This window comes from Euprymna scolopes, chromosome 7, assembly GCF_053919585.1.
Source record: "Euprymna scolopes isolate OS-2025 chromosome 7, ASM5391958v1, whole genome shotgun sequence".
Classification (NCBI taxonomy): Eukaryota; Metazoa; Mollusca; class Cephalopoda; order Sepiida; family Sepiolidae; genus Euprymna; species Euprymna scolopes.
This window is the reverse complement of record NC_136488.1, coordinates 25,497,580-25,521,925: the sequence shown is the minus strand read 5'-3', so window position 1 is coordinate 25,521,925 and position 24,346 is coordinate 25,497,580. Positions and strand designations below refer to the sequence as shown.

At 36.5% G+C, this 24,346-nt stretch overlaps 1 protein-coding gene across 1 annotated transcript in view; it reads right to left on the bottom strand.

Annotated features, from left to right (window-relative positions):
* LOC145280226 (MFS-type transporter SLC18B1-like) overlaps positions 1-11,393 on the bottom strand; it is a 68,012-nt gene extending 56,619 nt beyond the window's left edge. The window contains exons 1-2 of the mRNA XM_080132010.1: positions 11,103-11,393; positions 5,204-5,299 (exon numbers count right to left, since the gene is read on the bottom strand). Coding sequence (XP_079988136.1) covers positions 5,204-5,299; positions 11,103-11,324 — 318 coding nt within the window. The 5' untranslated portion in view covers positions 11,325-11,393. The remainder of the gene's footprint in view (positions 1-5,203; positions 5,300-11,102) is intronic.
* Between the last annotated feature and the right edge of the window lie 12,953 nt (positions 11,394-24,346).

The window sequence follows — 24,346 nt, the reverse complement described above, 5'->3', positions numbered from 1 at the left end:
GACAGACAGACAGTGAAAACGGTCGGTGAAGATTACAGTTAAAGTCGGGAGTTGGCAAGAAAGAGTTTGAACGAATATTTATTATTATTATTATTATTATTATTATTATTATTACTATTATTAAATCTTAGTTTCATTCAGTCTTTGTTATGGAACAACTGTATTTCTTGTTTGGGATGAATTTCTCCTTCCTTTAAGTATCTTTATATATTACATGTCTTTTAAACTTCCTTTAATGCCTGTTCTCGACAAACTGTAAATAAACTTGAAATATTGCTAGTCCTTGGAAAGAAACTATTAGAGTAGAAGGCTTTCTTACACCTAGGGATTTCTACTGTGTAAGGGTGGGGTTTTGCTGTTTGTTGGGTTTGTCGAGTATTTACGTCAAGGGGGCAAAGGGCTTGTAGTTCATCAGAGCACCTACCATTAAAATACTTGTAAAACAGGCAGAGAGATGCAACATTTCGTCGATGGTGCAGCGGTTGAAGCCTAGTTGATAGTGTTGGACCTATAAGGTTGGCGACTCTTTTGAATACTGTTTATGAGGGAGAGACTAGTAGCAGATACATCAACCCAAATGTGGCAACAATACTCCATATATGGATGAATAGTAGCCTTGTAGCGTACAGGATACTCTCAGGCGCATGGTAGAGAGAGCCCACCTTCTTTTCAGCAGCCTTTGCAATGCCCTTTATGTATCTGTTCCAACTCGTGTTCCCCGTGAACGTTAGGCCACACAAATAATGGCTACGGAGGATAAATATCTCCAAAACGAAGTCAGCTAAAATGATAAAGTTGAATAACAAATATTTCTACTTTTCGAAGCTGTTGAAAATGTTACTCCAATAAAATCGTTTCCTATTTCTTTTTCAGACAATTCTTTTCTAAGATTGTGTAAAATTATTTTGTAAGGATTTGATAAAATCTTTTTTATATAAATATAATAACAGCAATATGTCACTATTCTTCGATGAGTTCCAAATCTAATCTTATTAATCTTTGGCTATTTAGTTTTTGTGTAAAAGGCGTTTAATATTTGTAATCTATTTTTATATTTTGTATGTAAAATTTTAATACATTCTTCAAAAGGACTGAAGAATTAAAATATTTGCTATTGTGAGAAATACCTCGCATAATAAGGTTTAGTTTAGCGGTCAGAAATAGAATCAAAGAGTATGACAAGCACTTGCATGTGTTAATGAATGCTCACAGGTAGATATGTTAAGAAGTTGCCAAAATAGTAAATCTCATTTCGATAGCATTAGCCTGATAGAAGGTTCCTTAATTGTAGATTCACAGGCAAAGTCTTTGATTACAACGGAAATTCGATAATTCAAGGAAAAAGTTCTTAATCTACGTTTTCTACAATTCTTGTAGACACATCAAGACATTCAATTCAACAAATGGAATTCCATATTATTCAACAAGGAGAATTATATTATATTATATTATTGGGGGTGAGACACGCCATAAAGAATTGAATACATTCATAATATGAGCTGCAAATCGCGCATATTGTTTCTTCAACGTTCAAATGTCAAGTGGCTTTTTTTTAAATACAAATTTGGTGGTAAATTCCGCTTAATTACCTTCAAACATTGAAGAGTAGAGTAAGAATTGTGAAAAAGGAGGAAAGGAGGAGGAGAATGAAGAGGATAAAGAAGAGAAGGAGGAGGAGGAGGAGGAGAAGGAGGAAAGTGTCTTTCACTTCACCATATAAATTTCTGAAACTATTCTATTCCATCAAAATTAGCAACGCGTGGGTAGAGAATGTTGCTAAGAATCGTGTGGCAATGCTGCACATGTCAGTAAGTAAAATTCGTGGATGACAGAAACATTTAATTCATTAACAACAAACTATAAAGGCAGTAAACGAACAGTGTTATACATAGATTAAGCATATACTTAAATATTTTATATTACCATAAAAGGAACAAACCACAAGCTATTCCAAAGAAGGTAAAAAGTGTATGTGTTAAGCATGAGGCAAAACCTTTTTTAGTTAAAAATGAAGACAACGAAAGGAAGTCTCATTTTAACATTTAATAAACAACTTTATTTGTTATCTTTGTTAGTAACGTGTACAAGAGAGAAACGGGTTAGTAGGAGAGTTCAGTGTTCATGTGCGCTTGTATTTAATGTGAAAATTAAATAATTAATTTATGTGAAAAGAATTTCTGATGGGGGGGGGCATAGATTAGATATCTGATAGGCCTGTTGAAAGAGAGAGAAAAGTGTTCAATTTGGTTTTACATGGGTGTGTGTGTTTGTGTTTGTGTTGGTGTATCGACGAGACCAGTTCTGTAGCATGATGAAGAAAGTTTGTGTGGGTACCGCATGTGGAAATAAGTGGGAGTTTGAAGATAGCTATGTTGGCTTGTTGCACTCACGTTAGCCTGGGGCCAAAGGCCCAAGCGAATGTCTGCTGCCAGCAGTAGCCAGGGAGAAAGAGAAGGAAGAGTTGCCGATTTCGCCTTTTTGTCACGTGATTGAGAGCTGGCTTGTGATTGGACAAGTCAAGGAGAAAATGGATTTCAAATCTTGAGCCGCAAGAATTAAGTCCGTCTACTGTGCTTGTTGCAAGTTCGTCAGCTACATTTTCTGTTAGAAATGTCAGTCCGCTAGTCAGAACAGCAACTGAAGACGAAATCTAATTTTAATTCGCGATCACATGTTTATACAAAAATTCTGACAGGATCTTTTGTTTGTCATGCGATTTAGAACGTATGCTTTTTTTTTCTTTTCTTTTTTGACTAAGGAGCATAACTCTGTTCTAGGACACAATTTCCCCAAAGAAAGATAACATCTGATACCGACAAGGCATTTAAATTCATAAAAAAATTATAAACAATTTTTCTTTCATTACATCTCAGATCCAGTTCCAGGTGTTTTTGATTAACCTCGGACTCAGCACTAAAATTTAGGTTTCGCTCTATTCCAGCTTGGTCAAGGGAAGATGAGTCCACCACCGGAAATATGTCACCCAACTATATCCCATCAAATACCAGACCCATGGGGGGGGGGATCCTCATATGATATCGAGTTGGGTATGGTCTAAAGTGCTAATATCCGCATGAAAACGGTTAAATAATAGAGTAAAAAATAACAGGTGAGGAGAAAACACAACAGTTCAACCAAAGCAAAAAATGGGAAGGAGGACACAAAACCCAGAGAATTGAGTTTTATAATTTTTTGGTTATAGTTTTTATTTATTTATTTATTTTTTTTTTTTTAAATCAACAACTCAACGGCGCTGCAAGAAAGTTGATATCAAAAAGAAAGAAAGGCAAACATGATAGAAGAAAATCTTTCTAAATTCTCAGTACCAGGAGGACCCATCAGGATAAAGTTTACAGGACATCGGAAAATGGCAATCAATGATTTCCTCAGTCAGAAGGATTTCTCGGTGAGTCAAGTATAGATATAAGGAGGAATCAACAGCATGTGGATCCACCACATTGCATAAATACGTTAATTTCAAAACCATTTAAATTCGATTAACAAACATCTATACATATATAAAAGGCAAAAGTGGCGCACGCATTTTCGTATGTCCAAGAAAGGCTTTTATTCAGGGGGTTCTTGGGGGAAAGGTTTACTATGTTTTAGAACTTTATATATACTCCCTAGATTATAATATCTACGATTTGCAAACGCACGTCGTCTCTAGATTTATTTTGATTGACTTTTATAAAATTCACGCTATTCCATCTTCTCACGTGTTTGTTTGTGTTTTCCGTATAAAAGCGAAACTCATCAAAAGTGAAGGTAGCTTCCCGGCCTTTCGTGCCGGGTACGTCCAAAAAGCAATTAGCTTCGATCAATATGGGGGGAAGCCCTCATATCAGACAATTGCTATTCATTTGGACACTCCCTTTTTGTGGGGAGCTGGTTTTCCCCAACATCGTGGGGAAACAAATAAATGAAACAGCGGAAAGCTGCACTGGCCTTCAGCCAACTTTCATTTCTGCACCTGCGTATTCACTTAACAAGTCAACTTTTTGATTGATATCGCTAAATTTGAACGCTTTTCACTTCCTATGGCCTCGTAACGTAGCGGTAAAATGTCACATTTTCTTTCACTTTCTTTTCCGTCTTCACGTCTCCATGTCTCCACGTCACGGGTTCGAGCCTACCTGACTACTAACACTTTTTTGTTTTTTTTTACACCTCCAAACACTCGGCCAACACCGGGTACATCCGCTAGTCGAATATAAAACAAAATTTGTTTTGTTTTTAAAAAGAGAGATTTCAGAGAGGAGCAATGAGACACCAATTTGTTTTATTGAGTAAGTCTACGTGAAGATCACTAATCCATATATATGGTTCATAGGAAGTATGAGGCGTTATGTCTCTTTTAGTAAGTCCGGTTTACAGTATAAAATCAGTTCAACGAAATTATTGGTTCAAAACAAAATAAAAGAAATCTGACGATCTTGCATGTTCACTAGCTCTCGCGGGGAGTCGCATTTATCAGTTCAAGTCGCAACGAATTCCTTCCTTTAATTCCATTCGGACTGAAATATTGTTCCATCACTCTCTCCCTCGTCTTTTTATGTTCTCAGTACTCCCAATTGATGGCCTTGTACCATTCAGTTTAGGAGTCGTTCTATTCACGATTACATAATTGTTGTTTTGTTTTAATTATGACATCAGCGCACGTGAAGATTTTCTTTTTATCCCTTCTGGCGACCGATGACAACAGAAAAAGTGACTCTTCCAGACAGCACGTGTCGTTGTCCATGGCTTGGGAGAGGGGGTAACCCATTTACCCACATCAATCAAACAAATAAGGGTCATTGATTGGCTAACCCCGATGGCATGCTTTAATTCCATTTTCGCGTATGTGACAAGACTGCCTTGTCTTATGGTGACGCTGTTTCGCTAGTCACTTGGCGTTGCCCGTCGCAGGAACGTCACACTTACTACATAATACATTAGATATTTTCCCTAAATAATAAACGCTCCATCAATTTCGCTTATAATGTACCTAGTGTTCTGCTTGTTTTAAAAATATAAATATTGAAAACCTTGGTTCTGAATGCCAACCGAAGAATTAAAGAATACGTATCTTTAAAATAAATAAATAAATAAAAGTAAAAATAAAACACAAACAATCCCCACGCCAAAAATATAATGCGCCCCCCCCAAAAAAAAAACAAAAGAAAGAAAAAAAAAATAAGATGAGCAAAAAGTTTCTTACCATTTTCCCACATAATGGTGACATGAAGACCCGAGTTAATGCAAAGACGCCAAAGATCCATCCACTTAAAGACCCACTGATATTTCTTTTTTCAGCCTGAAAATTATGAAAATAAAACTAAAACAAAAAATTTTTTAAAAAATAATTAAACGAAAAAAAAAAAAAAGAGGAATTGAAGGTTGGATATGGTAACCAATATAACTAGAAGAATTCCCATCACAGGACGAGTAAAATTAATTCTTCAAATGGAGTAGTTTCGCATCACTTGCATGCCATCTTACAAAGATTAAACAAATGATACTAAACCTTATGTCTAGACTACTAATTTTAATTTTGTTTAAAATCCATTATATGATTTTCATTCTACAAAAAATCTACAATTTAAATTTTAAGCTTATGGGACTTTTAAAAAGAAATTGAAATTTTTGTTTAATTGGTGCCTTAATGATTCTAAATAAAATTTAATGCAAATCTGAAATATTATGCCTATATCATACCGTGTAAAAACCTTTTGCAATATTCGAAAGAAACTGAAATTAAGGAAATATTCATTAACTGATAAGTAATACCTATTGTTAAAATTTCCCAAAAAAGCGAAAGTATAAAAATTTTCAAGATGGACTTCCTGTCTTTTTACCTCTTTTATATAAAATAAATTAAACTAAATATAGTCCACATTTGGACTCCTTATACCTAGCAGCTGTGTTCCAAAATTCATAATGATCGATTAATTTCTTTAGAAATAAATCTTGTACATAAAAATATATAAAAATATATAAAAATATAAACATACTTAATTTTATGAAAATAAAGATGGTCTCCGTTAGAGAGTGTACTTAAAATTTAGAAACATATTCTAATGCAAGCATTTATAAATGGAACAAAGGAACAACACGGAAACAATAATGCATGCAAAGAAGGTGGATTCCCGCTACTGTGTTAGAAAATGATTCACACCTGACAGTATTCTGTATCTCTACAAAGACACTATTTGCACATGCATGGAGAATCGTTGCCACATTTGCGCTGGTGCATCCACCACTAGTCTTTCCCTCTTAGGCATGGCCCCAAAAAGAGTCTCCAATCTAATGTGTCCCGTAGTGTTAACTAAGTTCCACCCCCTGTCCTATCACTGCAATGTTGCACACCTGTGCCTGTTTTACAAGAATTTTAATGAAATGTGCTCTGATGAACTCATTGTACTTGTGTCCCCTAAACGTGTATATCCCCGAAAAACCTGTTTAGCAGCAAAATCCCAGCCCTTCACTGTAGAGGTTCGTAGATACTGGAAAGCGTTCTACTTTAATAGCTTCTTCCCTCAGATTGCTAGACTTTGGAATTCCCTTCCTGTTTTCTTCTTTCCTGACTTAACTTACATGCAGAAGTTTAAAGATAATGTAAACCGACATTTCACTCATCTCCTTACATAGTCCCCTATAGACATGATCTCAATTAGTAGCTCTTACGTACCAAGTAGCAGTATGTCTGGTTTTGGGTGAACAAGTATCAAAAAATGCAAAAAAATATTATTCCTTGCAAACCTAACAGGGGTTGCTTTGAGATTTTGTCTATACAAATGTGTACAATAATAGTTTAGTTAAAAATGAAGACATGAACAAAAAGTCTCATTCTAACATTTAAAGGCAACTTTATTGGTTATCTTCGTTAGTAAGAATATAAGAGAGAAACGGGTTATTAGCTGAGAATGTTCTTGTGTGGAAACGTAGATTAAATATTAGACAGATCTGTTTTTTTTTGTTTTTTTTATTATTACATTTTCACCCCAAACAAGGCAAATTGTCACTTTGGCTACTATCAGGGGCAACAACTACTGGGGTATTATGTAGGGATTTGGGCAGCAAGATGTCGGTTCACGTTACACTTGAACTTCTGCACGTCAGTACTGTTGGGGAAGCAGGGACCTGGAATGGAATTCTAAAGTCTAGCGGTTCTGGAGAAGAAACTATTGGAGTAGAAAGATCTTTTACATCTAGGGATCTCTACAGTGTGGGGGTGGGATTTAGCAGCCTGTCGGGTTTGTCGATGGTGCTCACGTTGTGGGGGCACAAGTGATTACAGTTCGTCAGAGCATTCACCACTAAAATACTTGTAGAACAGGTAGAGGGATGCAACATTTCGTCGATGGGACAGAGGCTGAAGCTTAGATGGCAGTTCAGGGCCTATCAGGTTTGCGACTGTCTTTTGAAACTTGTCAAGGAGCGAGAGACTAGTAGCAGATGCACCAGCCCAAATGTGACAGCAATACTCCATACATGGGCAAATGGTGGCCTTATAGAGGTACAGGATACTTTCGGGTGTTAGTAGTTGTCTAGCACGGTAGAGAGAGCTCACCTTTTTCACAGCGGCCCTGGCAATGCCTTCAATGTAATTGTTCCAACTCATGTTTCCTATGAACGTTAGGCCAAGGAGTTTGAAAGATGTACTCTCAGATAAAGAGTCGTTGGCCATTGCTATAGGTGGTAGAGAAGGTTTCTTGTAATTATTGAATGAAACTAGTTTAGTCTTGGCGGCATTGAACGTGACCAACCATTTTTGTCCCCATTCCACTACAGATTGGAGGTCTTCCTCTAGTGTTTCTGCCATTTCTTTAGAAATGTGTTCATTCGTCTTCCTGTCGTGCCTGTTATAAAGTGTAGTGTCATCAGCATATATACCCATCTCAGAGGCAATTTTGTCGGGGAGGTCATTTATGAATATCAGGAACAATAGAGGTCCAAGGATAGACACCTGGGGCACACCCACATTTATATCATATTGTTTAGATGTACGACCGTCGAGGACAACCTGGATTTTTCTCTTATCTAAGAAGGATTTAATTATGTTAAGTATTCTACCAGTGATACCGTATGATCTAATTTTCCTGACGAGACCCTCATGCCATACCTTTTCAAAAGCCTTAGATATATCTAGAGCTACCGCTCTGCCCTCCCCTGCTTTGTCCAGTGAATGGTATATACGTTCAGAGATTACAGTTAGGATGTCTGCTGTGGAACAGGCTTGTCTAAATTCATAATATTGGTCAGTCAGAAGTTTAGCATCTGTAAGGTGATGGACTAGAGCATGGTTAATTAAGATCTCAAATATTTTGGCAAAAAGTGGGAGGAGGCTAATGAGGCGATAATTTGATGGGTCAGTCCTTTCGCCAGAATTCTTGAATACTGGTACCACAGAAGCAGTTTTCCAACAGCCCGGAAAGCAAGATTCATTAAGGCATTTGTTGTAGAGTTTGGAGAGAACTGGAGCTACTTCAGCTGAGCACTTTTTTAATAGCACAGCTGGGATGAGATCGAGTCCACATGCTATCAAGGTTTTTTATGATGGCATGCACCTGAGCAGGGGTGACATGTGGAAGTTGGTAGTAGGAGCGTGTATCCATGTATGGATGAGGGCAGTCCTGTAGCATGACAAACAAAATTTGTGCGTGTGTCTGTATCACATGTGGAAATAGCCATGTTTTTATTCATGCTAGCCTGGGGCCAAATAGCTCAAGCGGGGTTGCGTTCCAATGGAGAAGTGTGCTGTCAGCAAAAGTTGAGAATAAAGAGAGAGGGTTTGTTGCCGGTTTTACGTTTTATACACTTGGCCACGTGATTGAAAACTGGCTTCTCATTAGATAAACCAGGAAGAAAACGGATTCAAATCTCCAGCCATGAGAATTCGCTCCTGCTTGTGTTTGTTGCAATTTCAACTGCTAAATAGTCTGAAAAGAATGTGTGCTAGTGTGCGTGTATAAATTGAGGGAAATGTCTTACATGCAGTGAAATCTGTGTGTGTAGTACATATGTGCCGGTGCGTGTGTTCATCAGAGGCTAGACTGGAATAAAGAAAATTAATTTTTCTGCACGTTCCTTTTTATATCATGAATTGAAGCGCCCTCTTACTATCAGATAAAGGGGAATAATTCGGGTCTGAACAAAATCTACATAATTCCTGAAATAGCTTTTTAGTAGACTACGGTATGATCCTAATCCTGTGCAGTTCTAGGAGTTCCACTTTCTCAAGATTTGCCTTCTCTCTTTGAAAAGGCGTTAGTTTATTGCTAATCTGAGGTGCATCTGCCGGTTAATGCCGATGTGGCTGCTTAGACATTATTTTGCAGCCCAGAGTACTCCTCCTCGAGGACACTAGCTCTTCAATTCCATTTTCCGACCCTTGTGTCACACCTTCCCGTCATGAGAGGGAAATAAATGACAACGCCCTCTGGTGTGGGTATGTGTAGAAAGGCGGGTAGATAATGCTACAGAACTCTCAAATAGAAAGTCATTTTTTGCTTTAAAATTTTTACTATATCCTTATGTATAAAAAGAGACATTGCGAGCCTCTTTCTGGTCTATCATTATTTTCATGTCAAGTGCTTGACTGAACACCAATCTATGGTTACCCCTTGCCAAACTTTCACAAAAACACTTGACTAGCAACAACCACCATAAACAATTTCTCCCATTCTCTATCTGTGCCTAAATCTAAATGCAGATTCCATGAACAAAGACTTTTTCACAGAACTGCCCACCTGTGAAACACTGTTCCGTTGGCCTGCTTCCTGGTTGAATATAACATGATATCTTTCAAGTCCAATATAAACAAGTTCCTGTTGAGCCGTTCTCGTAAATAATCAAATTCCACTCAATCTACACCATTAACGATTACTACACTACCCCCTTACATTCATTAATCCTTATCCTTGAGTGGCCTTCGGGTCTTGGTAAGTAGTGACTTCCAAGTAAAAAACAAAAATTGGAAACTATTTTAATCCAATAATTTTTTTAAATAGAGTTTAAAATAGTATTACCTTGATAAAATTAGTTATAGTTTTATAATACAATTTAGACAATAATTTAATGACCAAGCAATACTGTAATAATTACATTTAACTTCCAGAATACTTACGTTTCTGAATTTTTGAGACAACAATCGATTATTTGTACTATTTGGCTTCTTCATACTGCTGTTCTAATTTTGAGTATTATTTTCACAATATTTTGGTCGATATAACCCCCGACCTTCTTCAAGTATATCTTGTTGAATCGGGGAGTCTTTTTGTCAAGCTGAAAAATCTGCACGGAATTTCGAACGAAACCCTTTATTTAACCCATTGGTGTAGCATGCTCTCGTTCTGTTAGCCATGACTAGATAGAAATCCTATTCGCAATTGTATTTTGAGTGTCGCCCGCATTGAGGATTGAACTTTCAACCACCAGAAGAGTGTAATTTACAACTGAATTTTACCAAGTATTGTATTATCCACAATTCAGTTGTAAGTTACACTCTTCTGGAGTTCGACAGAAAAATTCCCAAGTTCGACAAGGTACGCCTGAAGGTCAGAGTTTTATGAAAATTAAAACATGTCTGAAGAATCCAGTCCGAATGGAAAATTATTATTTTAAAAAAAAATAATAATTTGGTAAAAAATATGTGAAACGAAACAAAAAAGCAAATAGACTCCCAAGTATGTACCGTTAGCAAAGAATAAAGACACATAATTAGAAAAGAAAAATAAGCAAAAGCGAACCAATAAAATATTAAAAAAAAAAAAGAAAAAAGAAGGAAGCACATTTCACATTACATTATTCTTCGTTTTTTACAGTAGTAGAAATTGTTAACCAGGTCACTGTTTTTATAAGGTTTATTAATTTGACATAGGCTTATTACTTTTGGGTTTAAAACTATTTTCATTCTTAAAATTTGAATTAACACCTTCCTGTGAAAAGTTTAGAGCATATCCTAATGATGCTGAGAAAGAAAAAGGGTGACCATTCAAGCTAGTCGCCTTTTGGCGTTCGATGGAATCGCATATCCAGAAAATCTTCAGCTTTGTAAAAAGAGGTCAGCTCTGCAGCGCCGTTTGAACACTAAAAAAGCAAAGGAATATGCAACTTACCTCTTTGGGAAAGAACGGAGCTATAACCGAGAGGCACATCGACGAGAACATGTCAGAGAGGCAAACGCCCAACAAAAGGAGTTTTTGCTCTCGCGTTGACGCAGATAATGTAAACGGTTCTTCGTCATCTTCTACGGTCTCTGCCTCGCCGTTTTCACAAGATTTGATTGTAGTGTAATCGTTTGTTATTGATTTTGAACGAACAAGAAAAGAATTAGGCATGGTGCTCTCTGGACTTTATCGGACATTCTTCTTTAGAGAAAATAATCTGCAGAGTTAAAAATTTCTGAAAAAAAAAAAGATGAAAAAATGCAGGATACTGACAAAGGTATGTACAAATATGACAACAATGCCACTAAATCCTTCAGTCCTTCACACTCGATATATATATATATATATATATATATATATATATATATATATATATATATATATATATATATATATATATACATACTTCATTTAATCATATAAATAAATATACGAAAGTATAGATTTATGTGTAAACTTTAAGTATGTACTTCAACAGTGCTCAATACGTAAGTAGAGCTAGGTAGTAAGTTATAAAATATATATGGCGATTAAGCTACAGAGAATATTCCGCGTTTCATCCACACTAGGATTCATCAGGCTTATACGAAGATTTTTTGGTTATCTCGCGTTTTTATATACGCACCTTCTATTGAGTTTTTTGTTAGCCAATCAGCTTTCTAGTTTCTACCGCACCCTATATTCTTCGTCAGCTTCTACGATATCTGCCTGCCTCGAAGGGTGCGGTAGAAACTAGAAAGCTGATTGGCTAACAAAAAACTCAATAGAAGGAGGTGCGTATATAAAAACGCGAAATAACCAAAAATCCTCGCATAAGGCTAATGAATTCTAGCGTGAATGAAATGCGGAATATTCTGTGTAGCTTAATCGCCATATATATTTTATAACTAGCAGATGTACACGGCGCTGCCCGGTATTAAATGTAACGTTAGATTTCTTTAAAATAAACAGAGTAAAAAACAAAAAAAATAAAAACAGAAAGAAACTGAGACATGTGCATACGAGTACTATGTTTTTCCTAAACAGTTCACTTCTGTTAAGTTAAAAAAAATACTCGAGCTGAGATCGAAACCACAACCTAAAGACAATGAGTCAAGTACGATAACCATTAGGCCAGCTTGCCACGGTCTTTATAAAGTGTTTCCAAACCTACTTATTCTTAACATAAGTAATCTGTCATGTGAACAATCCGCGTATGTGCAGTCATGAAACAATTGACAAACAGATAAAAATCCGATGACCTCCAAGTACCAATTTTTCTATTAGTAGCCTTTTTTCTGGATGAAAACCGATTGAAAACTTTTCCATGTGTCTGAATACCCTATATACTAAATTTCAAGTCGATAAAAATTTGTTGAGTATATAGGTTGAGAGTTGTCTTCTCTCACACATACAAATTCTTACTTTTATAGATCTGTGTGTGTGTGCGTGTGTTTTGCGTTTGTGTGTGCTTTCTCTATGTATATGTGCTGTGTATGTGTGTATTTGTGTGCTTTCTTTTATTTACATACCATGCACTTAATAGTCCATTCAAAAGTACCCCGTTTCTTATCCTTGGATTCGCTAGTACTATTAAATAGATATTTTCTCCACTGGAATCTATCTAACACTTATTGCTGCCTAGATATTTTCATCTTGGAGTAGTATTATATTTTTAGCTCCTTATATCAAGTGGCTCGATGTCTTAAAACACAAAAACAGATTCTATACTTGTTTCTACAGTCAAGCACTTTGGTTGATTTTTTCTTATATATATATATATATATATATATATATATATATATATATATATATATATATATATATGTTTTATTTTTTATTACCGTTTTATCTGTTTGGTTACATATGTTTCGGATGTTGGACCATGTTTAAAAAAATAAAACACATATTTAGTCTGCAATTGTATTGATCACTCTCTTCAGGTTTTTACTAATTACCAGTTTTACCGAATATATATATGTGTGTGTGTGTGTGTGTGTGTGTGTGTGTGTGTGTGTGTGTGTGTGTGTGTGTGTGTGTGTGTGTGTGTGTGTGTGAATTATAAAAATAGGATAAAAAATCCAACGATATGATAAAAACAGTGGTGGAAAGATCTAAAAATCGATGACGTTTTGCAAGTTTACTGCAGACTTTTTCAAGAGTAAAAGTGTAAAATGCTCGCTGGCTAGAAGATTAATCAAGAGCATATATAGAGGGAGGCGGGGGGGACAGTATATTATACATATTCACATGTGTATATACCATATGTGCTAAGAAAAAAACATTAATCAGTGTCTAAATTATTTTCATGGATAATTATTTTACATAAGTGTGAAGAAATATTTAAAAAAAATCCTTTCCCTTGTTTGATTACATTAGGCGGGGTGGGAGGAGATAAGGTCGGATTCCATCAAATGATGTGTAGATTTATTGTGTTTTTTTTTTAGAATTGTTGTATTTGCAAAATCAATCAAGACAGCCACATAATTAAAAAAAGCACTTAACAGAAGTATTATCCTACCTACCAATAATAAAAACAACGCCATATAATAAATAAACCAAATAGGTATTGAAATATATGAAATAGCCTCCTCAACAATCAGAGATATAATCCATAAACCTAAATCTAATTTCAAGATTAAAGCGGGCATATGCTCCATACCCTGCCGTGACTGTGAACAGGTACGCATTGACGAAACACAACCCAATCTCCACAAGAGAATGTACGAGCATAAAAGGGACAATTTAAAAACATTATCTTTCATCTAGCAATTAATGATATAGATATAAAATTTTCAATGTTTTTTTTAAAGTGCAACAGAATGTACATTGCATAAAATAAATCCAAGGTAATTTTTTTGATTCAATTTAAATTAAATTTTTATACCTTACTTTGTAAAATTTATAAAAGTGCACTTTGAAGATAAATAAATTTCAAATTGAATCTTGTACCTTTATTTTTAAAGTCTATAGTAAAAACATTTTGTTTAACAATTTTCATACCTTGGATGAAATGCTTTTCTAATTTGTAATGAAAATGTCTGAATATAAAGATTAAATATTTAAACTCTTACAAGAATAAAACATCTACGAAAGAACTAACTCTGAGATAATACAAAAAGAAACAGACATATTTAATAAAACATACAAGAAATTAATAAATAATAACAAAACCTGGTCATAATACATCGAATACCATCACCAAATCCCCATTTTATACTGTCTACCAAAGACCCACAAAAACAATATCCCAATCCGTCCCATTATTTCAGGCATTGGCACTGCTACCCATAAAATTGCATGGACTATTGCAAAATTATTAACTCCATTATTAGGCAGTCAGCTCATCCCATATTAGAAATTCCGGTGACTTACTCACCGAAATAAAAAACCTCAACCTAACTAACAAAACTATGAACAATCTTGATATCGAATCTCTATATACCAATATTCCAACCCCAAAATGCTTCAACCTACTTTCAAAACATCTCAAGGAAATAAACATTATCTTCCCGTTTCTAATAGATAACGTAATTAACATCATAAATTTATGCGTCGACATAACATACTTCACCTTCGACAAATTTTACTACAAACAGAAGTTTGGCCTACCAATAGGCAACCCCCGCAGTGGAGTCTTAGCATGTCTATTTCTCGAGTTTATATACAGATTGCCTAAAAATGCAAAATACTTTAGATACGATCGACGATATGTTGATTTTCCTCCCTAAGTCATCCAAAATAGAAATGAAATTAAATAAAATTGAGCCCACTATAAATTTCACGTATAAAAAAGAAGAAAATAGATAGATATCATTTCTTGATAGCCATTTAATAAATAATAATAACGAATTGAAGTATACGATCCATCGCAAACAGACCAATAAGGGTGACTTGACTACAAAAGAACCCCTGGGTACGGCAATAAAATTAGTATCAAAATACAGTACAGTATATAATCAAATGACATTATAAATAACACCATAAGGCGGGGCAAATACCGTAACCAAGGGGTGAAAAGAAAACATTGTATTTCACATCATAACCTGAAAGAAAAACGTATGCTAGGACCACCGTATCTCGGTGTGCTAGTGTATGTACACTTTTACTCTCATCATAACGATAGTGAAAAGAGACACCATAAATGGGCGAAACAAACATCGTCGAGTTTTTAAGTCTTTCCACTTCCGTTTATATATAAAGTTAAAAGAAAAATATATATATATATATTATATATTATACATATATATTATATATATATTATATATATTATATATATTATATATATATTATATATATATTATATATATTATATATATATATTATAGTAATTTATAAAATATATATGGCGATTAAGCTACACTGAATATTCTGCGTTTCATCCAACTATAGGATTCGTCAGGCTTATGCGCATAAGCCTGACGAATCCTATAGTTGGATGAAACGCAGAATATTCAGTGTAGCTTAATCGCCATATATATTTTATAAATTACTAACTAGCTCTACCTACGTATTGAGCACTTTTGAAGTAAATACTTAAAGTTTACGCATAAATCTATACTATCGTATAGTAATTTTATGTGAATAAATGAAATAGTTATATATATTATATATATATTATATATATATATTATATATATTATATATATATTTCATGATGTTTTTAGAGATACAAAATTTAAATATTGCAATTAGGAAGGGAAGACTTTTACGATTCATGATTAAAAGTAAATTTGTATATATATAAATATATATATATTCTCTCCAAAAAGGTGGGAATGAAGGGGGAACAGGAGAGGAAAGAAAAAGGAATGGGGAGCCAGCTGACCGGTTTCGACCCTCGCTTCTCAAAGCTGTATCGAGGGAATTTTTAAAATAAAGAATGAAAGCGATTAAAATGGCGTTTTATTCAATGTACGGGGAGAAAAAAAAAGTGGGAAAACGATTAAAATAAAACAGCGTTATGGACGAATACCTAGAGATTAATCACGTTCAATAGATATTAAAAAATTAGTTCTTAAATCAAATAACAAATTGCAACACTTAATATATAAAAAATTTGGGTGTACTACTAACCCAAATATTGGAAGTAACGTACTTAATTTATCTTCCCATGACTTGTCACCTTCAGAATTAATGGTACTTGATCATGGGTTAGATTTTTGTATTCCTTTGCCCGGTGTTAAACGAGAAGAGGTGTTTTCGGAGTTTGAAATCCTAAATGCCCAAGCGGAGAGACTTGCACCAGTCTCTGAAATCAAAACTAGGGATCCCAAGGCAAAATTGAATGACCTTACTCACAGTTACGCCAGTACACCAGTGTCGCATTCTGAGTTTAAATGGCGCAAGGAGCATTTGGCAGTTATTAAAACTCTGCGACAAGACCCATCATTAGTTATTACTAGACCAGATAAAGGGTCAGGGGTGGTTATACTGAACCATCATGAGTATGTTGACAAAATGTCGATAATACTAGATGACAAAGACAAATTTGAAAAATTGGGCCCTGTCGCAACTCATGATTCCCCCGCCTCCTTGGAAACCAAATTTCAAAAGAAACTGGTCAAGTAGGTCAAAAATGGTGTACTTCCGAAGAACGTATCTAGTGAGATAAGACCCTCTGGATCTATCCGCCCAAGGCTATATGGTATCCCTAAAACCCATAAAGCGGATTTCCCATTAAGGCCCATTCTCTCCATGGTAGGGTCATCGCAACACAAGGTCTCAAAATGGATCTTTGACATTTTACAACCTGTTTTACAACATTATAGTAAATATTGTCTTAAAGATTCATTTTATTTTGCTGATTTTATTGTAAAGTCTAAGGTTGTTAATAGATTTATGTGCTCCTATGATATTAGCAACCTTTTTATTTGTGTCCCTGTTTTGGAAACTATAGATATCCGTGCAGATTTTCTATATCATGGCCGGATATCACCGCCTCCTATTCCTGAACACATCTTTATTGAACTTATGAAACTTGCCACGACATCTGTGGAATTTAGTTTCAACAATATTATGTACCGGCAAAAAGATGGTGTTGCCATGGGGTCAGTACTTGGACCGACCATGGTGAATATTTTTGTGGGGTTCCATGAAGAGCGATTACTATCTGGACCCATAAAGCTATTGGTGTACTTCCGATATGTTGATGACACATTCTGTTTATTTAATAACCAAACGAAAGCTAACACCTTTTTCTCCTTACTCAATGGAATGCATCCCGCGGTGAAGTACACCTATGAGGGAGAGTGCGATTAAACCATAGCCTTCCTTGATGTATTGATAACAAAAACGCCATCTAGTTACCATACATCTATATACCGTAAACCAACATTTACAGGTTTGTACACTCGTTGGGATTCATTTTGCCTCAAAAAACGTAAGATAAATCTAATTTGGACCCTAACACATCGTGCCCTTATGATTTGTTCCAAATTAAAATTAGATGAGGAATTGGAAATAATTACGGATACTTTATCCAAAAATGGGTACCCCCTTGATGTGATTAGGTCAACTATTCAAATGAAATTGGCTGAATTCTCTTGAATTAAAGAGAATATAGTAGCCAAATGTCCAATTTATCTTTGTTTGCCTTGGTTAGGTAGGGTAAGTGAGAAATTTGCCAAACAAATAAGTTCAGCAGTTCATGGATGTTATTTTGCTGCCAATGTGCGTGTTGTTTTCTCTACGAGAACTTTATTTCCATCTTCTCGAAAAGACGTTCTACCCCCCCCCCACACCATAAAAGTAATGTTATTTACAATTTTGAATGTGGTTGCGTTCGACCCAAGTAGTTACTTGGGTCGAACGACATTAACGTTAGATGGAAGAATTCAACAACATGTATCCCGTAAAATTAGGAATGGAACCTACCGGGCAACTGATATCGTTACTAACACATACGGGTCCTCAATTACTGATCATTTACTTAAAAACCCGTCTTGTGCAGCAAACTTTAGCACGGACTCTTTTACTATTATTAGTCGTGCTTATTCTTTATACCATCTCAAAATCTTGGAGACCATTCACGTTCGACTCAGAAAACCTTCTCTTTGCAAGCAATGCAATTTAAGAATTCAGGTGATAAGTCATCTCCCTCTCAGTACAGACCTATAAGTCCCCTGTGTGTTATGAGTAAGTTGCTGGAATCCATATTTAAATAGATAAATAGTCAACCACCTCAGCAGGAATAACCTTCTTAGTGACACACAATATGGGTTCCGCTCTGCAAGATCTACCGCAGATGTGCTGACGGTTATATCCCACAGGATTAGTGAATCTCTTGACAAAGGCTTCCTTTCTAGGGCAATTGCTCTTGACATATCAAAGACCTTCGACAAGGTATGGCATAAGGGTCTACTTCACAAGATTTCCAGCTACGGTATAACTGGAAATGTTTTCTCAATCATTAAATCATTTCTCTCCGATAGGCTCATAAGAGTAGTGGTAGATGGACAAAAATCGGAGGCCTGCAATATAAATGCTGGAGTCCCTCAGGGGTCAATCCTGGGCCCAACTCTCTTCCTGATCTACATCAATGACCTCCCTAAACACATACTTAAATCATTCATTGACATCTATGCTGATGATACGACCATCTACGGCAACACATCAAAGGCTGTAAATGACAAAGTTCTCTCTGATTCTCTCTCCTCTGATCTCGAGCGCGTGGTTCAGTGGGGGAAGATGTGGCTGGTTACCTTTAATGCATCCAAAACCAAACTCCTATCCTTACATCATCAACGCTCTGATCCCCAGCTGGCATCAATTGTGATGGATGGCTCTCGTCTGGGTGAGGCCCCGTGTTTTGACAAGCTTCTGGGTTTGACCTTTTCTCCTGATCTGAAATGGAACATGTACATCAAGTCTGTTGCCAAGGTCGCTGGAAAAATGGTGGGATCCTTCTACCGCTCCAGAAGATATCTCACTACTGATGCAATTCTCTATCTATATAAAAGCCAAGTACGTCCAAGGATGGAATACTGTTGCCATATCTGGGCAGGAGCTGCTAAAAACAGCCTATCCTGCCTTGACAGAGTACAAAATAGACTTCGTGGCTTAGTGGGGGATGCCCTTTTCTCTACCCTGCAACCTCTCTCCCACAGAAGAGACGTTGCGAGCCTATCCTTGTGTTATCGTTATTTCCATGGCAGGTGCTCGTCTGAACTCCAATCTCTGGTACCCCCTCGCCAATCTTTCATGAAAAACACCCGTCTAGCTGAATCCACTGTCAAAAGTTTCTCCCACTCTTTATCTGTGCCTAAATCAAAACGGGATTCCATGAACAAAGCTTCTTTCTTAGAACTGCACGCCTGTGGAACTCTGTTCCGTCTGCCTGCTTCCTGCCGGACTACAACTTGGATGTGTTCAAGTCCAACGTTAACAAATTCCTAATGAACCGCCCCCTTAAGTAAACACTTCATCAAATCTCCACACTAACGTAATGTACTTGCAATAACCCTTATCCCTGAGTGGCTTCCGGGCCTTGATAAGTGGTGATCACTGTGTAAAAAAAAAAAAAAAGCAAAGGTAATGCCTCCTGGGTTTGAACGTGATTAATCTCTAGGGTATTCATCCATAACGCTGTTTTATTTTAATCGTTTTCCCACTTTTTTTTTTTTTTCTCCCCGTAAATTGAATAAAATGCCATTTTAATCGCTTTCATTCTTTATTTTAAAAATTCCCTTGATACAGCTTTGAGAAGCGAGGGTCGAAACCGGTCAGCTGGCTCCCCATTCCTTTTTCTTTCCTCTCCTGTTCCCCCTTCATTCCCACCTTTTTGGAGAGAATATATATATATTTATATATATACAAATTTACTTTTAATCATGAATCATAAAAGTCTTCCCTTCCTAATTGCAATATATATATATATATAATTTTCGCTCCAAACCAAAACTCTCTTGTCACTGTTCAGAATTTTTCACCCTATAATTAACATTAATGTGTTAATCTCCACCCGCCACGCATACTCTTTATCTATGGAGACATCTAGTAAATAAATTAATGATAGTTGAAAAAAATTTACTTCGTACGCTTACAATTATATAAGGCCTAACAGAGAGATATTTATTTGTTTTTTTAAAAACTATGCTGTGTTTATTTTTTGGTTATTGACAAACTTAACACAATTCCATATGATACAACTCAGGTCAGTAGTATTTCCTCTATCGTATAAAGAAGAGTTGCATTTTATGTCCGTGTGTCCGGCTTAAAGTCATAAACTACACAAGATACATTTACTAATCTTACATCATCGGATACCGTGTGACTCCGAGATGGCTATGATAAACAAGAAAACATTGTATTAGAGTCACCAAGTACCAAATTAGTGCATCGGGTTCATATTATCTGGATTGTTCGAACTATTGTTCTTATCTTGAGTGTTAGTCGCATTACGTTTCAAACGACGTAACCTCTGACATTCTACACGTGTATCTTGTTGAACTCGGGAATATTTCTGTCGAACCTGGGAATCTGCAAGTATCTGTAGCGTAAGAAATAAAATTCAGTTGTAATTGACACTATTATGAATGTTGAAAGTTCAATCCAAAATGCGGGCGCTACTCAGGATACAATTGCAAAATACTTGAAGCTGAAGATATCTTTATTAGAAAAAGGTAACTTACTTAATACCTACAAGCTCCATATATTTGCATATACTGGAAATATGCACATATATCTATTTATTGTACTATACATACTGTATACGACATAGCATATAATTTACTCCCAATTATACCTGTACTGTAATGTACTTCATATAAAAAATGATGTTACTTGTATCTATTGAATATACAACTTAACCCTCCTGCTATCTAAAATATCCAGAGGTTGTACAATTTTTTCTAGTTAATTCGTAATACAATACCATTCTGCAACGCATTATCCTATTCCTAAGCCAACATAAAAATAAGAAAAGGAAACTTTTTTTTTTAACCTAAAGAAAAAAATAAACCATGTTAACTCCTTCCAACAGACCTGTTTGCAAATATAGCTGCTTCCACTGCATGAACTCTTACTCAGCCCCTCCTCCAGTAACAAACAATGAAATAGCAATGCCCTGTAATCACTTTGAGGAGTATAATTTTTCAGTTGATATATAACCCTTATAAACTAACCCGTTAACATTAACCACCAACGAAGGGGCTCAGAAATACCTGGATTAGGACCCAGGCATGGGGAAAACTTTCTCGGTGCCGATGGATCTGTAGATCTTCCCAGGTCATACGTCTAGGAGAAGGAAAACTCTGAAGCTAAACCTAAGGGGAGGAAGGCCTCTCCAGTCTTGGATGACAACTTTCCTAGAGCTGGTGACTCAAACAAATTACCAGTCTGCAAACCTAAACTGCTTAAGGAGTAGATAGGCACTGTCTATCGCCTGGCTTCCATACCCCTTCTTTGCCTATTAGCTAGGCATAGAGGTCAAATCACAGGGAGTCGACAGACCTTCAGTGGTCGATCTTGTTTCCTGACTAGGGCAATGAACGCGGTTTTTCCCACTCTCAACACATCCCATCCCCTAAACTGGGCACTTGGGAGTGCTTGAAGGTCATAATGCCAGTACAAGTAGATTGGTTGACCATCGTCTGATGGGTTAAAGGTACCAGATAGACAGTTCCTGGCTGCTGTTCACGACTGGTAGTACAGGTTCCCTAATTCTTTGGTAGCGCTTAGAGCAGCTGCTCCATCAACAGTTGTATAATATCGGGTTGTTTGTAGTGCCATGTCACGCATGGAAAGCGACCCTGCACTCATCCCCGGTGGGCTATCTCGAGGCCACAATCCTAGTAGATGGCAGGACAACTGATGGTCTGCTTGTGTTGCATGTCTAGTATTCTGCATAACCACTTGTTCAGCATCCCTTACCTAAACTGAAACTCTTAAAAAAAAATGACAGTACAATAAAAAATTATGCTAAAATCAGGCCCAAACTCAAACAAAACCAACCTGCCTTCTCCCTTGAGGCTTGCATTTACGAACATCCATGGGCTTAGAACTAATTTAAATGATATCGAAGAATTTCTCCTGACAAACACCCCGGATATTTTAGCACTAAGTGAGACTAACCTACACTCCTCCATCCACTCTAACTACTTTAAAATGCCTGGATATCTCCCACTCTACCGTAAGGACTTTGACAGACATATGTACGGGCTTGGAGTACATATTCGGAACACCCTCCCCTTGACTAGAGAAACTAAACTAGAATCGTACGATCAAACTTTTATGTGCTTTAGACTTAACATGTAACATAACATTAGCTACTTTTATTTTCTCTACTGCTCTTCCTCAACGCAGGACTGTACCCTAATAAATAAAGTCTCTGACAGCATAGATACAGCACTTTCCCTCGACACTAGCACACAAGTGCATGTGTTTGGTGACTTCAATGTCCACCACAGCAACTGGCTTAGATTTTTTACTCACACAGACACAGCTAACTTCTCTAAATCTCATTCCTTATTACAGATGGTTACGTTTCCAACCTGTTTCCCAGACCAGCAAAAACAACACGCATCACATCTAGATCTGTTTCTGACCACGGTTCCTGATGGCTGTGTAAGAAATCTGCAAAAGCATGTGGACCTGATCTCATCCCGACTGTGCTATTAAAAAAGTGCTCCGCCGAAGTAGTTCCCGATGGCTGTGTAACTAATGCCCACAGCCCACTTGGGAACTCCAATCATGCAGTTGTAATAGTTGAAATAGCCCTAAACTTTAGAGCCAAAACTGAAGAGTCACTGCTCAAAACAACGAGATATTATAAAAAGGATGACTAGAAATGTTAATGTAGACATTGGTTACCTCCCTTGATTCAGTTACATGGTTACCTCTCTTGCTTGTGGTGATATAAATAGGAGTCGGCCATCTTGGTTTAGTCAGTTCGTTCGTACAGTTTAGACAGACTACAAGTGTCTCAACAAATGGTAGCAGAGATATCCCTCTGTGTGCGACAAAACGAAAAAAAAAAAAATTTTTTTTTTTTGTACAGCTTGTCTGTAGCACTAGACAGATCGGATATCGGATATGGCAACTTCGAACAAACAACCTCCATTGTTGGAGGGGGAGGATGTTTACGAGAACTGGAAACAAGACGTTGAAATGTGGTCGTTGTTCACGGATCTTTCTGAGGAAAAAAAAGGGCCAGCAGTGTTTTTGACGCTACCACCGAATATTAGAGAATGTGTCCGTGAATTGCCAACAAGTGACATCGGCGGACGAGATGGCTTGAAGATCTTAATAAAGAAACTGGATGACATATATTTAAAGGATGAACACACACGCGCTTACATGACTTTTAAGGAATTTTACACTTATAAAAGACCGTCAGGTACCAGTATAAATGACTTTCTTGTTCGTTATGAGTTTTTGTACCAAAGATTAAAAAAATTCTACATTATTCTACCGGAAGGAGTGCAAGCTTTTCTTGTTTTGAACGCGGTTAACATATCGGAAGAGAACGAAAAATTAGCGCGGACAACGTGTTCTGTTTTGACGTATCAAAACATGAAGGAATCGATAAAGAAAGTATTTGGTGACATTTATCGTGATGAAAATGTACCGGCAGTGAAATCAGAGCCCGAAATCGTCAACTATAATTATTCTAAACCGGGTAACAACAAAAGGCGTTTTCGTCGAGGACAATCTAATCCATGTGACCGAAGTGGAAACGTGTTGTTGTGTTACAAATGTCAGTTTCCGAACCATCTAATTAGAGAGTGTCCTAGAAATTAGCCCAGGTTTACGGAAGCGACAGAACAAATACACATTACGTTGTTCATTCAAGAAAATATTTATTTGAACAGTACAAATGAAAAAATCTCAAATCTTGTAAAGGAAACATTTGGAATGGCAGTCTTGGATTCTGCTTGTACTCGCACACTGGCTGGCGAAGTGTGGCTTGATGTTTATTTAGATACTTTAAATGAAAGTGACCTGCAACTAGTGAAGTATACGAACTCAGACCGGAGTTTTTGTTTTGGTGATGGAGTGGCTGTCACAGCAATTAAAGTTGCTAAATTTCCGGTTACACTCGGAGGTATAAGAGTTTATATCGAAGCAGATATTGTGAAAAACGACTTGCCTCTTCTATTAAGTCACAAATCAATGAAGACAGCAGGAATAGTGCTAGATTTCCGGAAAGATATGTGCTGGATTTTTGATAAATGTATTGAACTAAAGACCACAACTTCAGGGCACTATTGTCT